This window comes from Macrobrachium rosenbergii, chromosome 6 (assembly GCF_040412425.1).
Source record: "Macrobrachium rosenbergii isolate ZJJX-2024 chromosome 6, ASM4041242v1, whole genome shotgun sequence".
In the NCBI taxonomy this organism is placed as follows: domain Eukaryota; kingdom Metazoa; phylum Arthropoda; class Malacostraca; order Decapoda; family Palaemonidae; genus Macrobrachium; species Macrobrachium rosenbergii.
Window position 1 is genome coordinate 5719869 of NC_089746.1, and position 17817 is coordinate 5737685.

General features: G+C 38.5%; 5 protein-coding genes across 5 annotated transcripts; all 5 read right to left on the minus strand.

Annotated features, from left to right (window-relative positions):
* Positions 1–11072: 11072 nt before the first annotated feature.
* On the minus strand, positions 11073–11456 carry LOC136839698 (serine/Arginine-related protein 53-like). The gene has a single exon (XM_067106051.1). The coding sequence runs from the start codon at positions 11454–11456 to the stop codon at positions 11073–11075; it is 384 nt and encodes a 127-aa protein (XP_066962152.1).
* A 750-nt stretch (positions 11457–12206) lies between these two features.
* Positions 12207–12686, minus strand: LOC136839699 (ADP-ribosylation factor-like protein 6-interacting protein 4). The gene has a single exon (XM_067106052.1). The coding sequence runs from the start codon at positions 12684–12686 to the stop codon at positions 12207–12209; it is 480 nt and encodes a 159-aa protein (XP_066962153.1).
* Positions 12687–12905: 219 nt separating this feature from the next.
* On the minus strand, positions 12906–13319 carry LOC136839700 (protein SREK1IP1-like). The gene has a single exon (XM_067106053.1). It carries the CDS (start codon positions 13317–13319, stop codon positions 12906–12908), a length of 414 nt encoding a protein of 137 aa, XP_066962154.1.
* Positions 13320–13430: 111 nt separating this feature from the next.
* On the minus strand, positions 13431–14555 carry LOC136839701 (protein FAM133A-like). The gene is made up of 2 exons (XM_067106054.1): positions 13830–14555; positions 13431–13730 (listed from the first exon to the last, which is right to left on the minus strand). Exons 1-2 carry the CDS (start codon positions 14553–14555, stop codon positions 13431–13433), a joined length of 1026 nt encoding a protein of 341 aa, XP_066962155.1.
* Positions 14556–16184: 1629 nt separating this feature from the next.
* LOC136839702 (myb-like protein V) lies at positions 16185–17755 on the minus strand. Its single transcript, XM_067106055.1, has 4 exons — positions 17720–17755; positions 17324–17589; positions 16741–16941; positions 16185–16638 (listed from the first exon to the last, which is right to left on the minus strand). Exons 1-4 carry the CDS (start codon positions 17753–17755, stop codon positions 16185–16187), a joined length of 957 nt encoding a protein of 318 aa, XP_066962156.1.
* Between the last annotated feature and the right edge of the window lie 62 nt (positions 17756–17817).

The window sequence follows — 17817 nt, forward strand, 5'->3', positions numbered from 1 at the left end:
CTATTCCTAATAATAATAATAATAATAATAATAATAATAATAATAATAATAATAATAATAATAATAATAATAATAATAATAATGAAAACTACAGCAGTACAGCATAAACAATGATTATTCTCAAGTTTAGAATCTTAACGTTCCGTAGCGAACATGTTAAGTTCTATTGTCACGAACTAGCAGCCAGAGATAAACTGGTTATCAAATGAATGGGGAATAATACTTAATTACTTTTGAATACTTTTATTTAAGCAAACTAAACGGAATGACCGAGAATTCTCCCTGATGAAGGATTAAATTTCGACCAAATGCACAAACTCATATAAGTCATGCTGACAGGGGAAAGAAAAGAATAATTGAATCTGTCATACAGTAATCTAATTCAAAATAGTAAGGGAAGTGAAGTATATTTAATTAGAGGAATTAATACAATAGGATAAAGATGGAATTTCAGATCTGGATGATCGAATGGGAAGAGACAAGAGACGAAGGAATAAGTGGAATTGGGAAATTGAATTAAATGTTAAAATTGGAAGCAGATAGGAAAATTAAAATAGCGAGAGAGCTTTCATTATCTATTATCTATCTATCTATCTATCTATCTATCTATCTCTCTCTCTCTCTCTCTCTCTCTCTCTCTCTCTCTATATATATATATATATATATATATATATATATATATACTATATATATATATATATATATATATATATATATATATATATATATATATATATATATAGATGAATATTATGCATACAGTATATACTGTTTTATATACATACGTATGCATATATATATATATATATATATATATATATATATATATATATATATATATATAGACAGAGAGAGAGAGAGAGAGAGAGAGAGAGAGAGAGAGAGAGAGTAGTCAGTGAAGTATTATGTAGAGAGAGAGAGAGAGAGAGAGAGAGAGAGAGAGAGAGAGAGAGAGAGAGAGAGTAGTCAGTGAAGCATTATGTAAAGTGTTTAAACTGATTGGGATAACATGCGTCTTTCGCTGCAATGAAACTACGGCAGAATTCTTTTTTTGACGTCTAACTGTCAACTACGTGTGTCTGAACTCGTCAGGATAAAAAAAAGTAAAAAAAGGTTTTCTCTCAACTTCCACCTTATGACTCAATATTACTAGGTCTCAACAATATTTTAATATCCCTGAAAGACGCAACTATTCATATTTTCTAAATTAAGCCCCACAAACGCAAACATGAACAATATACACAGCGACCTGAAATCCTGCTTCCATCAACAAAGCCTTCTTGCGTAGCTTTCATAAGCTGTTGGCTGAGATAAAAAAGAAAAAAAAATCTGCGGAGCCGTGGGTTGGGGGCGGGGGGTTAATGTTGGGTGGGAAATATTGGAGGAAATGTTTGTTCATTATTATTCGGGAGTTCACGACAAGCATATCAAAGGCTGGTGGAACAATAGCTTTAGAGAGGATGCATATCTCCTGAGATAGGATGTTAGGTCCCCAGCAAAAGCAACCTGAGGATGCATTTTTGCCAGGAAATATATTGTAAAGAGACACACTTTAACACACACACACACACACACAACTTTTGTGAATAAAATCCCAGTCAGATACCATCCTATTTAAATGTGCTCCTTTTATTCTTTGTGTGAATGCACAGTACAATTGTGCAAGTGATCAGCTTATATATATATATATATATATATATATATATATATATATATATATATATATATATATATATATATATATATATATATATAATATATATAAATATATAAATATATATATATATATATATATATATATATATATATATATATATATATATATATATATATATATATATATATACACACTAATAATCTAATTCATATTTCTAGGGTTGACTCCAAAGAAAGGCAACAGTGATTTTAATGTTCATTCTTTATCAACTGATTCAAGGATTTACTCCCAATGCAAAAAACTTTAATAACATTGCAAGGTATCAGCCTCCTTACACACACTCTGCAGGCTAGCCCTTGCCTGAATTATCTTCCCTAAAGTTCTTGTACTATGCAGATCTCCAAATTCCCTGTTTAACCACTGTCCTTACTCAAAGAATGTTAAATTGATGTTAAATAAGTACATTCCCAATTCACGCGTTATCATGAAACACAAAACAGAATTACAGAAATTTCTTGCACTTTACAGGTCTCCAAACTCCCTATTTAATCACTGTACTTTCTCAAAGAATGCTAAACTGATGTAAAATTTGCATAATTCCAATAAACGCCTTTATCATGAAGTACAAAAAAAGAATCGCAACCTACTGTCTCAAAGAATGTTAAACTGAAGTAAAATTTGCATTATTCCAATTCACACGTTTATCATGAAGTACAAAACAGAATTACCGCCTGCTATGCATGTTACTTGGCGCCTCCAGAAACTCCACTAATTTGAGCATATCATTCACGCTCACAGTCCGTGCTTGGAAGTCATAAAGCCGAAGGCAGAGTGGGTATCGTGACATTTGTACACAAAGGCCTTCCCTCCCTCCTTCCCCTCCCATGCTTCATCCTTCCCCGAGAAGGATAATTTGCAGTCGGCAAATTCAATGGGCCGTGTGACAACGCATTCATTCGCCTCGGAATCGTAACTTGCTTATCAAGGGCCATTACGTCTCGCTAGAATGAGCGTCGCTGGGTAATCACTGCGCTGAGATTTCAGCGAGAATTACGGTGCTAAAGGTATTTCAGGCGCTTAAATATCATTGAAGATATTTGCTGAATAGGAACTTAACTTCAAGTGCCACGAAACTTTCCCTGTAAATATTCATCGAAGGAATTGAAAGATATTTTGACTAAACTTGAAGATATGTTAACTGATCTAATTTTCATGAAACTTTCCAGTAAATATGCAACGAAGGAATTAAAAACTATTTACTGAATGTTAACTGAACTCTAAGTTTCATGAAACTTTCCCAGCAAATATGCAATGAAGGAATTAAAAACTGTTTATATACTGTATGATAACTGAACTAAGTTTCATGAAACTTTCCCAGCACAAATGCAATGAAGGAATTAAAAACTGTTTACTGTGTGTTAACTGAACTCGAAGTTTCATGAAACTTTCCCAGCAAATATGCAAAGAAGGAATGAAAAACCGTTTACTGTGTGTTAACTGAACTCGAAGTTTCATGAAACTTTCCCTGCAAATATGCAAAGAAGGAATTAAAAACTGTTTATTGTATGTTAACTGAACTCTAAGTTTCATGAAACTTTCCCAGCAAATATGCAATGAAGGAATTAAAACCTATTTACAGTTTGTTAACTGAACTCTAAGTTTCATGAAACTTTCCCAGCAAATATGCAATGAAGGAACTAAAAACTGTTTACTGTGAGTTAACTGAACTCCAAGTTTCATAAAACTTTCCCAGCAAATATGCCAAGAAGGAATTAAAAACTGCTTACTGTGTGTTAACTGAACTTTAAGTTTCATGAAACTTTCCGAGCAATATGTAATGAAGGAATTAAAAACTGCTTTCTGTATGTTAACTGAACTCTAAGTTTCATGAAACTTTCGCAGCAAATATGCAATGAAGGAATTAAAAACTTTTTACTGTATGTTAACTGAACTCTTTGTTTCATGACACTTTCCCAGCAAATATGCAATGAAGGAATGAAAAACTGTTTACTGTATGTTAACTGCACTTTAAGTTTCATGAAACTTTCCCAGCAAATAGCCTATGCAATGAAGGAATTTAATGACAACTGCTGTGTGTTAATAATCTCTAAGTTTCATCAAATTTTGCGTGTATAAACTGTTCAGAAAATATACGGTTTGAAGGACTTTTACAATATTATAAAAATGGCTTCAATATTCACAATAACTGATATGATTTTATTTCTACGTTGCAACCAGAACACCAGAATGAAACCATTTAAACAACACGAAAACACAAGCAACACAATTAAAACACCGTGGAGCTGATATCTGATCGAGATTTACGGTGCAAAGAGTATCGAAGATATTCAAATATCTTTAAAGTTATTGACTGAACGAAGACTGAAGGTAACTGTTTGAAAGCGCAGTCGATAACAATTGTAATAATTACTAATAATTTTTAATGTTGGAGCAAAAACTTACATGAAATTATTTTATTTTGACGTTGAAATGCGCTCTAATTTGCATCACATTCAGCGTGTAAAAATTTTCACGATATATATTGTTTGAAGGAATTCGACATTACAAAAATGACTTCAAGTTTCACAATAAGTGAAATTATTATATTTCCACGTTGCAGTCGGAACACTACAATGAAACCATTTAAACAACACGCAAACAAAAGAACGCTGAAAAAACAATACGTATTTTACGTGAATCAATTTTCCCGGTAAATTAGGTTTGATGAAATTTGACATTATAAAAATGGCTTCAAGTTTCACAATATTGAAAATTATTTGATTTCTTCGTTGCAGTTGCAAGACCAGAATGTAACTATAATCAGTGATTATTAAACTGGGTGCCGTGGCACCCTGGGGTGCCACAGACAGTTCCTAGGGGTGGCGCAAGATTGTCATGAATTTTGTCTTGGCTAGATGATCTCAATGAACATTTGAAAAAAAAAAGTTTGCAGAAGTCTTCATATAATTATTATCAGTGTGTCTACTCTAATTCTTCTGATATGCTCTTTGTTTGTGCAGTAAATTTCTGCATGTGCGGTGTTATGATTTTGGTTTGAATGTCTAATAATTTTATTTATTAAAAAGACTGAGAAAAAAAGATAAAAAAAATAGATTGAGAACCACTGAACTAAGTAAACAACACGCAAACAAAAGAAACAAAAAATGAAAACATTTGTATAAGCAACGTTTAACTTTCAATTTCTTTAATTAGTTTGTTTGTTTGTTTGTTTAGAGAATGACTGGATCACGCCATAATTAATTTTTGTGATTTTTTAATTTACTTAGGAATAAATTCTCTAATGTCGCATTGATAAAAGGAGATGTCCATCACAGAGAAGCCGATATTATTTCATTTGATACTGAGTAACCCCACCCCTCCCCCCAACACCCCATGGATCACTCGCCCCACACAATATTACGTATATATTAAGCAGTGTTTAGGGTTGGTAGGCCTGGGGCGGGGAGGGGAAGTGAGCAGGCATACCAACAGGATTAGCATACGCTTACAAGGGCGAATTTCCTGTATTTCCCAAACACAAAACGGCCTTTATGACGAATGTGTTCTGACGAATTAAATTTTTGAATCCGGGTGGGCTTTGTTTCTCAAGAGGATCTGATGGGGAAAAAATAACATACAACAGCTGTTGATTTGGTCGTTTTTGCATTGATACAAACGGGAACTTCGACGTTAAGGGATGAGAGTTGCTGTTGTCATTTGGCTCTAGTGGAGTCTGCAGTCATTTTCCAAGAGAACTGAGCGTTCATAAAGAGGAATATTCTTATTTTCCTTCGATTACAAATAAAACATGTTAAAAAATTTATATATATAATATATATATATATATATATATATATATATATATATATATATATATATATATATATATATATATATATATATATATATATATATATATATATATATATATATATATATATATATATATATATATATATATATATATATATATATATAAAATGAAACGCTGAAGGATATTGATATATTATATTGTTGGATTTTGTTGGGGTTAAGCCGTTTGCTTGGAGACATTCTGGGCAAAGGTAAATGGAAACAGCACCTAGGTATTCAGGAGTCGGTGCTGACGGAGGCCTAGCGTCAGTATGGCTTCCCATGGAGACAAGGGGGCATCGTACCCTGGCGATGTGTGGGTTATGCCGCTGGAAGTCGTCTAGATCCGGCGAGTGCGTTCGTTCGTGCGCTCTGATGGGCGTCCCATGTGAAGTGCCAATATTCCATTTTGAAAACAGGCTAAACACTGAGGGCCTAGATGGCTTTGTGTCAGGATCCGCTTGGTTGGAGGAATTCTGAGTACTGCCTGTGGGGTGAGCTGGAACTTTATTTCCAAAAAAATCTGAATGGATTTAATTGGTTTAACATTTTCTGATTTATTTTACTGATTTATTTTTACCTGCTATGTCTCTGATTTTTATTGATGATTTTACCATGCTTAATTATGTGCATTTCCTTTGGGGTTGGTAATGGGGGAAAAACATCCCACATGTATTTTTCTCTGCGCCTATGCTTAAAAGTTGTTTCAACTTTGTTCTTCAGATGTATTGTGAATAGAGGCCAATATAAATGGAGGGGAATGTGACGTACCATGACTTCGGTCATACTGACTTATTTTAACTTATATGCTGAGGCTTACTTAGTGGAAGTTAATTGTACCATATCTTACTTGGTTATTTTGAGGGTACCAATTCTGGGATTTGATATTCATTCCCATTTCATTTTTATTTCATTTCAAACCACTTGCCATGTTAGATTATTGAATAAATTATATTTTTGGTAGTCATGTGTTTGCTGTTCTTCCTTAGTTCAGATAGTGATTTGAATGAGAGAGAGAGAGAGAGAGAGAGAGAGAGAGAGAGAGAGAGAGAGAAAATGTGCTGACCCAGTACTGATGATATGACACTGTTCTTAAAACAGATGTAGAAGAAGGTTATGACCCTATCTGACTTTGTTAATAGGGTATAATATATATATATATATATATATATATATATATATATATATATATATATATAAATAATGCACACACACACACATATATATATATATTTAATCTTTCATGGTAAGTCATGTAACATCAAGTATCAAATTAACTATGTATTAGCAGAGAAATGATGCTAAACGTTCTACATCAGAGCTGTCTAGAACACGCTTATTATGAATTCTGATACCATGAAACTTGATCTTGACTGTATTTCATAATGAGAAATCTGGACAGACTACAGAATATCAAAAATCAATCCTCTGAAACCAGCTCTGACTTGAACCTTTCTCCTGGAATTCATTTGTAGTGACGTCTCACCCTTCTTTTATTCTTCTCACACCCCTTTCTCTCCCTTTCATTCTTCTTCTACCCATGTGCAGTAAATGTGCCTCGCTGTCGAACTTCTCCAAAGTTCCAGAGGTCCTTTATTCCTGTGGAACAGCCTCCCTGGAACTTCAGAAGTTCAGGTGAAGATGTGATGTATTACTACTCTAATACGATTCTCCTTATACTTTACTAACTTACTTTTTTTTCTATTTATTTATTAATTTGTTAGTTGATCTTTCTTTTTAATACGTTATTTCTTTTTTCTGTAGTTCCCATTTCCTTCTGTTACTTATTTCTGATGAACACCACATTCTTTGGAAGTTTGAATTTCAAGTCAATGGCCTTGTGGTGGGCTTCTTCCATATGAATAGGTTCATCATCTGAATAACAAATATATATATATATATATATATATATATATATATATATATATATATATATATATATATATATATATATATATTAATAATAATCTCAACCTTCCATCTTAATAAAAGATTCAGCTTCAGTCCGACTTAGTCAGTGTATCCTGAGAGACGGACGGAGCAATACGTCACTTCGGTTCAGCACCTTCTGGCGTTCCACCTCGCGTCGCGCGTTCCCCGAAGGTGGACAATAAATATCCATGATGCTGCGCCATTTCGTTCATTCGTCCACGTCATAACTTCCCGACCATTAACCGCTCTCTCTCTCTCTCTCTCTCTCTCTCTCTCTCTCTCTCTCTCTCTCTTTCGTACCCTCCTGGGTGCAAAGAAGAAGACGGTAATAAAAATGCGAAGCTGATTAGACTGAGACGAAGAACAATTAAAATGAGAATATTTCATGTGGAGAAAATAATAGTATATTGCAGTCATTATTTTCGAACTGCAAGTTTCATTAAAGACCTTTCTTTTAATGTTGCTAGCCTGAATGTTATTTATTATATTGTTTTCACTTCCTTTCACGTACAGTAATACAATCTTGACTCCTTCTTCCTACTACATAACAGCCGGTGTATACACATTCACTTCTCCTATACAATGTAAATTATCGCAAGAGGTAAATCCAATGCCCTTTCTTGATGCAAAGTAAAATTCTATAATCAGCTGTCCGGAATGAACATGGGGTGGGAGCAACCATTACAAAAATCAGTGGTAAGGATGTAAAGAGTATCATCTGCAGAAGCTCCCCCTCTGAGAGAGAGAGAGAGAGAGAGAGAGAGAGAGAGCGCAAGCACTAGGTTTCACGCTCCTGCTTTGTATAAAAAAAAAAAAAAAGACATTGCTTAAACTTCCAACAGTCTTAGGAATCTGGTAAGAATCACAATAGGTGACAATAGGTCACAGTTTGGTCCAGAAAGTCAATAAAAAGACCGATTTAAAGTTGTAATGAAAGTTTTTTTGACCCCAGTTATCCAAGGCTTATGTTTAGGTTCAGACATTCGTTTTTTGAAGTAAGTCTTCGTATGCTGCTTCCTCTTTCTGTGATGAAGTTGCTGGCTACATACTCTCTCTCTCTCTCTCTCTCTCTCTCTCTCTCTCTCTCTCTCTCTCTCTCTCTCTATATATATATATATATATATATATATATATATATATATATATATATATATATATATATATGTTTGTATATATATATATTTACATACATATATGCATACATATATACAAGCACGCATACATGCACACATAAATAATATATATATATATATATATATATATATATATATATATATATATATATATATATATATATATATATAATCAGAAAGCTACAAACGTCCTTTAATATCAATTCACTCTACCTCGGAAGTAATATATTTTCATATATGTTACCGAAGGAATTTTTCGTTGATAATAAGTCCAGCGTCCCGTGGGGTCGAACCAGCGACGGACGAGGAATCAGGACTACCGGTACACTAACGCTATCTTGTGGCCGACTGCGTTGGTGTGTCACTGTAATCTGATTCCTCGTCCGTCGCAATTCAGCTTCCAAGACAAATATCAATAATACATTCATTGCTATAATATATTACTTCCGAGTAAAATGATTGAATGATAAGACGTTTATACTTTCTGATTATATATATGAATCACGGTGATGTGATAAATAGTCATATATATATGTAACTTAATAATATATATATATATATATGTATATATATATATATATATATATATATATATATATATATATATGTAGCATATATCATATATATATATATATATATAGTATAATTATCGTCTTATTTAAGTTAACGATTTCGATCACCTAAGACCAAGAAAACTACGGAGAATTTATCCCTCTTGTGAAAGTTTCCTCTCACCTTCTGTCGTGTCAAAAGAATGACGAACGATCTCTCACCTACTACATCAGGCTAGAAGACAATCCATCCGGCAACCGCACCCCCGACCCCCTCAGAAAAAGCACCCATCCAACACCTGCTGCCAGTCTCCAAGCGACGACGACGACAACCTCCTTCCTGATTTGTCAAGAGGTAACCCGTCGGGAATCGTGAGCAGACTCGAGTTCTCTCTCACTCGAAAGAGAAGACAAATGCTTTTCCCCCACCAAGTGATGAATGCGATTTGCCACACGGTCTGAGTTTCCATTTAAATTCCTTCGGGAAATCTGCTCAGATGCTGATGCTGCTGGCATCTTTATGGCATGTGGATCTTCTGCTGCTTCTGTTGGTGTTGGCTTTCAAAGGTGCACCTCTTGAATTTCTGATGGCAGGAGGACGAAGAGACATCTTTATAGTATGTGGATCTTCTCCCGATTCTTCTTCTTCTTCTGCTTCTGCTGGTGGTGGCTTTCAAAGTCGTACCTCTAGAATTTCTGATGGCAGGAGGACGAAGAGGCACCTTTATAGCATGTGGATCTTCTCCTGCTTCTTCTTCTGCTTTTACTAGTGGTGGCTTTCAAAGGCGTACCTCTTGAATTTCTGAGGGCAGGAGGACGAAGAAGCATCTTTATAGCAAATGGATCTTCTTCTTCTTCTGTTTCTGCTGGTGGTGGCTTTCAAAGGCGTATCTCTTGAATTTCTGACGACAGGAGGACGAAGAGACATCTTCATAGCATGTGGATCTTCTCCTACTTCTTCTTCTGCTTCTGCTGGTGGTGGCTTTCAAAGGCGTACCTCTTGAATTTCTGATGGCAGGAGGACGAAAGGCATCTTTATAGCATGTGGATCTTCTCCTGCTGCTTCTTCTTCTTCTGCTTTTGCTGGTGGTGGCTTTAAAAGGCAGACCTCTTGAATCTCTGATGGCAGGAGGACGAAGAGACGTCTTTATAGCACGTGGATCTTCTCCCGCTTCTTCATCTTCTTCTTCTTCTGCTGCTTTCGCTGTTGGTGGTTTTCAAAGGCGTACCTCTTGAATTTCTGATTGCAGGAGGAAAAAGAGACATCTTTATAGTATTTGGATCTTCTCCTACTTCTTCTTCTTCTTCTTCTTCTTCTTCTGCTGGTGGTGGCTTTCAAAGGCGTACCTCTTGAATTTCTAATGGCAGGAGGACGAAAAGACATCATTATAGCATGAGGATCTTCTCCTCCTTCTTCTTCTTCTTCCTCTTCTTCTTCTTCTTCTTCTTCTTTCTTCTTCTTCTTCTTCTTCTTCTTCTTCTTCTTCTTCTTCTTCTTCTACTGCTCGTGGTGGCTTTCAAAGGCATACCTCATGAATTTCTGATGTCAGGAGGATGAAGAGACATCATTATAGCATGTGGAGCTTCTCCTGCTTCTTCTTCTTTCTTCTTCTTCTTCTTCTTCTTCTTCTTCTTCTTCTTCTTCTTCTTCTTCTTCTTCTGCTGGTGGTGGCTTTCAAAGGCATACCTCTTGAATTTCTGATGTCAGGAGGACGAAGAGACATCTTTATAACATGTGGATCTTCTCCTGCTTCTTCTTCATCTTCTGTTTCAGCTGGTGGTGGCTTTCAAACGCGTACCTCTTGAATTTCTGATGGCAGTAGAACGAAGAAGCATCATTATAGCATGGATCTTCTCCTTCTTCTTCTTCTTCTTCTGTTTCTGCTGGTGGTGGCTTTCAAACGCGTACCTCTTGAATTTCATATGGCAGGAGGACGAAAGGCATCTTTATAGTATGTGGATCTTCTCCTGCTTCTTCTTCTTCTTCCTCTTCTCCTTCTTCTTCTTCTTCTTCTTCTTCTTCTTCTTCTTCTTCTTCTGCTGGTGGTGGCTTTCAAAGGAGTACCTCTTGAATTTCTGATGGCAGGAGGACGAAGAAGCATCATTATAGCATGTGGATCTTCTCCTGCTTTTTCTTCTTCTTCTGCTTCTGCTGGTGGTGGCTTTCAAAGGCGTACCTCTTGAATTTCTGATGGCAGGAGGACGAAAGGCATCTTTATAGTATGTGGATCTTCTCCTGCTTCTTCTTCTTCTTCTTCTGTTTCTGCAGGTGGTGGCTTTCAAAGGCGTACCTCTTGAATTTCTGATGGCAGGAGGACGAAGAAGCGTCATTATAGCATGTGGATCTTCTCCTGCTTCTTCTTCATCTTCTGTTTCTGCTGGTGGTGGCTTTAAACGTACCTCTTGAATTTCTGATGGCAGGAGGACGAAGAGACATCTTTATAGCATGTGGATCTTCTCCTGCTTCTTCTTCTGCTTCTGCTGGTGGTGGCTTTCAAAGGAGTACCTCTTGAATTTCTGATGGCAGGAGGACGAAGAAGCATCATTATAGCATGTGGATCTTCTCCTGCTTTTTCTTCTTCTGCTTCTGCTGGTGGTGGCTTTCAAAGGCGTACCTCTTGAATTTCTGATGGCAGGAGGACGAAAGGCATCTTTATAGTATGTGGATCTTCTCCTGCTTCTTCTTCTTCTTCTGTTTCTGCAGGTGGTGGCTTTCAAAGGAGTACCTCTTGAATTTCTGATGGCAGGAGGACGAAAGGCATCTTTATAGTATGTGGATCTTCTCCTGCTTCTTCTTCTTCTTCTGTTTCTGCAGGCGGTGGCTTTCAAAGGAGTACCTCTTGAATTTCTGATGGCAGGAGGACGAAAGGCATCTTTATAGTATGTGGATCTTCTCCTGCTTCTTCTTCTTCTTCTGTTTCTGCAGGTGGTGGCTTTCAAAGGAGTACCTCACGAACTTCTGATGGCAGGAGGACGAAGAGACATCTTTATGGCATGTGGATCTTCTCCTGCTTCTTATGGGGGTGACTTTGAAAGGCGTACCTCTTGAATTTCTGATGGCAAGAGGACGAAGAGGAATCTTTATAGCATGTGGATCTTCTTCTTCTTCTTCTTCTTCTTCTTCTTCTTCTTCTTCTTCTTCTTCTTCTTCTTCTTCTGCTGGTGGTGGCTTTCAAAGGCAAACCTCTTGAATTTCTGATGGCAGGAGGACGAAGAAGCATCTTTATGGCATGTGGATCTTCTCCTGCTTCTTCTTCTTCTGCTTTTGCTGGTGGTGGCTTTCAATGAAGTACCGTACCTCTTGAATTTCTGATGGCAGGAGGACGAAGAAGCATCTTTATAGCATAGCATGTGGATCTTCTCCTGCTTCTTCTTCTTCTTCTGCTTTTGCTGGTGGTGGCTTTCAAAGGCGTACCTTTTGAATTTCTGATGGCAGGAGGACGAAGAGGCATCTTTATAGCATGTGGATCTTCTCCTGCTTCCTCTTCTTCTGCTTCTGCTGGTGGTGGCTTTCAAAGGTGTACCTCTTGAATTTCTGATGTCAGGAGGACGAAGAGACATCTTTATGGCATGTGGATCTTCTCCTGCTTCTTCTTCTTCTTCTGCTTCTGCTGGTGGTGGCTTTCAAAGGTGTACCTCTTGAATTTCTGATGGCAGGAAGACGAAGAGGCATCTTTATGGCATGTGGATCATCTCCTGCTCCTTCTTCTGTTTCTGCTGGTGGTGGCTTTCAAAGGCGTACCTCTTGAATTTCATATGGCAGGAGGACGAAAGGCATCTTTATAGTATGTGGATCTTCTCCTGCTTCTTCTTCTTCTTCCTCTTCTCCTTCTTCTTCTTCTTCTTCTTCTTCTTCTTCTTCTTCTTCTTCTTCTTCTTCTTCTTCTTCTTCTTCTTCTTCTGCTGGTGGTGGCTTTCAAAGGAGTACCTCTTGAATTTCTGATGGCAGGAGGACGAAGAAGCATCATTATAGCATGTGGATCTTCTCCTGCTTTTTCTTCTTCTTCTGCTTCTGCTGGTGGTGGCTTTCAAAGGCGTACCTCTTGAATTTCTGATGGCAGGAGGACGAAAGGCATCTTTATAGTATGTGGATCTTCTCCTGCTTCTTCTTCTTCTTCTTCTGTTTCTGCAGGTGGTGGCTTTCAAAGGAGTACCTCTTGAATTTCTGATGGCAGGAGGACGAAGAAGCGTCATTATAGCATGTGGATCTTCTCCTGCTTCTTCTTCATCTTCTGTTTCTGCTGGTGGTGGCTTTTAAACGCGTACCTCTTGAATTTCTGATGGCAGGAGGACGAAGAGACATCTTTATAGCATGTGGATCTTCTCCTGCTTCTTCTTCTGCTTCTGCTGGTGGTGGCTTTCAAAGGAGTACCTCTTGAATTTCTGATGGCAGGAGGACGAAGAAGCATCATTATAGCATGTGGATCTTCTCCTGCTTTTTCTTCTTCTGCTTCTGCTGGTGGTGGCTTTCAAAGGCGTACCTCTTGAATTTCTGATGGCAGGAGGACGAAAGGCATCTTTATAGTATGTGGATCTTCTCCTGCTTCTTCTTCTTCTTCTGTGTTTCTGCAGGTGGTGGCTTTCAAAGGAGTACCTCTTGAATTTCTGATGGCAGGAGGACGAAAGGCATCTTTATAGTATGTGGATCTTCTCTGCTTCTTCTTCTTCTTCTGTTTCTGCAGGCGGTGGCTTTCAAAGGAGTACCTCTTGAATTTCTGATGGCAGGAGGACGAAAGGCATCTTTATAGTATGTGATCTTCTCCTGCTTCTTCTTCTTCTTCTGTTTCTGCAGGTGGTGGCTTTCAAAGGAGAGTACCTCACGAACTTCTGATGGCAGGAGGACGAAGAGACATCTTTATGGCATGTGGATCTTCTCCTGCTTCTTATGGTGACTTTGAGAGGCGTACCTCTTGAATTTCTGATGGCAATAGATGTGGATCTTCTCCTGCTTTTTTCTTCTTCTTCTGTTTCTGCTGGTGAAGAGAATTTCTGAAGGAGGACGAAGAAGCATTTTATAGCATGTGGATCTTCTCCTGCTTCTTCTTCTTCTTTTTGTTTCTGGTGGTGGCTTTCTTCTTCTTCTTTCTTCTTCTTCTTCTTCTTCTGCTTCTGCTGGTGGTGGCTTTCAAAGGCATGGCAGGAGGACGAAGAAGCATCTTTATAGCATGTGGATCTTCTCCTGCTTCTTCTCTTCTTCTGCTTCTGCTGGTGGTGGCTTTCAATTTCTGATGGCAGGAGGACGAAGAAGATATCTTTATGGCATGTGGATCTTCTCCTGCTTCTTCTTCTTCTTCTTCTTTCTGCTTTTGCTGGGCAGGAGGTGGCTTTCAAGAAGTACTGCTCCTTCTTCTTCTTTCTTCTGTTTCTGCTGGTGGTGACTTTAAAGGCGTACTTTGAATTTCTGATGGCAGGAGGATCTTTAAGAAGCATCTTTCCTCTGCTTCTTCTTCTCTTCTTCTTTCAATGCTTCTTGAATTTCTGGTGGCTTCTTTATAGCATGTGGATCTTCTCCTGCTTCTTCTTCTTCTTCTTTTTGCTTTTGCTGGTGGTGGCTTTCAAAGGCGTACCTTTTGAATTTCTGATGGCAGGAGGACGAAGAGGCATCTTTATTCTTCATGTGGATCTTCTCCTCTTGAATTTCTGATGGCAGGAGGACGAAGAGACATCTTTATAGCATTCTTCTGCTTCTTCTTCTTCTTCTGCTGGTGGTGGCTTTCAAAGGTGTACCTCTTGAATTTCTGATGGCAGGAGGACGAAGAGCATGTGGGATCTTCTCCTGCTTTCTTCTTCTTCTGCTTCTGCTGGTGGTGGCTTTCAAAGGCAGAATTTCTGATGGCAGGAGGACAGAAAGGCATCATGTGGATCTCTTTGATGGCAGGAGGACGAAGAAGCATCTTTATAGCATGGATCTTCTCCTGCTTCTTCTTCTTCTTCTGCTTCTGCTGGTGGTGGCTTTCAAAGGCGTACCTCTTGAATTTCTGATGGCAGGAGGACGAAGAGGCATCTTTATAGCATGTGGATCTTCTCCTGCTTCTTCTTCTTCTTCTTCTGCTGGTGGTGGCTTTCAAAGGAGCACCTCTTGAATTTCTGATGGCTTCGAAGAGCATCTTTATAGCATGTGGATCTTCTCCTGCTTCTTCTTCTTCTTCTGCTTCTGCTGGTGGTGGCTTTCAAAGGCGTACCTCTTGAATTTCTGATGGCAGGAGGACGAAGAGGCATCTTTATAGCATGTGATCTTCTCCTGTCTTCTTCTTCTGTTTCTGCTGGTGGTGGCTTTCAAAGTCGTACCTCTTGAATTTCTGATGGCAGGAGGACGAAGAGGCATCTTTATAGTATGTGGATCTTCTCCTGCTTCTTCTTCTTCTTCTTCTTCTTCTGCAAGTGGTGGCTTTCAAAGGAGTACCTCTTGAATTTCTGATGGCAGGATTCTGTTTCTGCTGGTGGTGGCTTTCAAAGGAGAATTTCTGATGGTAGGAGGACATCTTTATAGCATGTGGATCTTCTCCTGCTTCTTCTTCTTCTTCTGTTTTTGCTGGTGGTGGCTTTGAAAGTTACCTCTTGAATTTCTGATGGCAGGAGGACGAAAGGCATTCTTTATAGCATGTGGATCTTCTCCTGCTTCTTCTTCTTCTTCTTCTGTTTCTTCTGGTGGTGGCTTTCAAAGTTTTGAATTTCTGATGGCAGGAGGACGAAGAAGCATCTTATAGCATGTGGATCTTCTCCTGCTTTTTCTTCTTCTTCTTCTGAATTTCAAAGGCGAATTTCTGATGGCAGGAGGACGAAGAGAGCATCTTTATATGGCATGGATCTTCTCCTGCTTCTTCTTCTTCTTCTTCTGTTTCTGCAGGTGGTGGCTTTCAAAGGAGTACCTCATGAATTTTGATGGCAGGAGGACGAAGAACATCTTTATGGCATGTGGATCTTCTCCTGCTTCTTATTCTTCTTGACTTTGAGGTTCGTACCTCTTGAATTTCTGATGGCAAGAGGACGAAGAGGAATCTTTATAGCATGTGATCTTCTCCTGCTTCTTCTTCTTCTTCTTCTTCTTCTTCTTCTTTATCATGTGGATCTTCTCCTCTTCTTCTTCTGGGGTGTGGTACCTTTTGAATTTCTGATGGCAAGAGGACGAGGCGTACCTCTTGAATTTCTGATGGCAGGAGGACGAAGAGGCATCTTTATAGCATGTGGATCTTCTCCTGCTTCTTCTTCTTCTTCTTTCTTCTTTTGCTTCTGGTGGTGGCTTTCAAAGGCGTACCTCTTGAATTTCTGATGGCAGGAGGATGAAGAAGCATCTTTATAGCATGTGGATCTTCTCCTGCTTTTTCTTCTTCTGCTTTTGCTGGTGGTGGCTTTCAAAGGAGTACGAATTTCTGATGGCAGGAGGAAGATCTTTATGGCATGTGGATCTTCTCTGCTTCTTCTTCTTCTTGCTGGTGGTGGCTTTCTGCTGGTGGTGGCTTTCAAAGAGGCATCTTTATAGCATGTGGAACTTCTCCTGACTTCTCTTGAATTTCTGATTTCTGGCAGGAGGACGAAGAGGCATCTTTATGGCATGTGGATCATCTCCTGCTTCTTCTTCTTCTGTTTCTGCTGGTGGTGGCTTTCAAAGGCGTACCTCTTGAATTTCTGATGGCAGGAGGACGAAATCTTTATAGCATATGGATCTTCTCCTGCTTTTTCTTCTTCTTCTGCTTCTGCTGGTTCTTCAAGCACTTTGAATTTCATCTTTATAGTATGTAGATCTTCTCCTGCTTCTTCTTCTTCTTCTTCTTCTTCTTCTTCTTCTTCTTCTTCTTCTTCTTCTTCTTCTTCTTCTCTGCAGGTGGTGGCTTTCAAAGGAGTACCTCACGAACTTCTGACGGCAGGAGGACCAAGAGACATCTTTATGGCATGTGGATCTTCTCCTGCTTCTTATGGAGGTGACTTTGAAAGGCGTACCTCTTGAATTTCTGATGGCAAGAGGACGAAGAGGAATCTTTATAGCATGTGGATCTTCTCCTGCTTCTTCTTCTTCTTCTTCTTCATCTTCTGCTTCTGCTGGTGGTGGCTTTCAAAGGCAAACCTCTTGAATTTCTGATGGCAGGAGGACGAAGAAGCATCTTTATGGCATGTGGATCTTCTCCTGCTTCTTCCTTCTTCTTCTGATGGCTTTTGCTGGTGGTGGCTTTCAATGGAGTACCGGCATGAAAGGATCTTACCTCTTGAATTTCTGATGGCAGGAGGACGAAGAAGCATCTTTATAGCATGTATCATGTGGATTCTTCTCTTCTTCTTCATCTTCTTTCTTCTTCAGGAGGACCAAGAGACATTCTTGATCTTTTCTTCTGCTTTTGCTGGTGGTGACTTTCAAAGGCGTATTCTTGAATTTCTGATGGCAAGAGGACGAAGAGGAATCTTTATAGCTTGGATCTTCTCCTGCTTCTTCTTCTTCTTCTTCTTCATCTTCTGCTTTTGCTGGTGGTGGCTTTCAAAGGCAAACCTCTTGAATTTCTGATGGCAGGAGGACGAAGAAGCATCTTTTGGCATGTGGATCTTCTCCTGCTTTTTCTTCTTCTTCTGCTTTTGCTGGTGGTGGCTTTCAAAGGGTACTGTACTCTTGAATTTCTGATGGCAGGAGGACAGAGAAGCATCTTTATAGCATGTGCTCTTCTTCTTCTTCTTCTTCTTCTTCTTCTTCTTTCTTCTTCTGCTG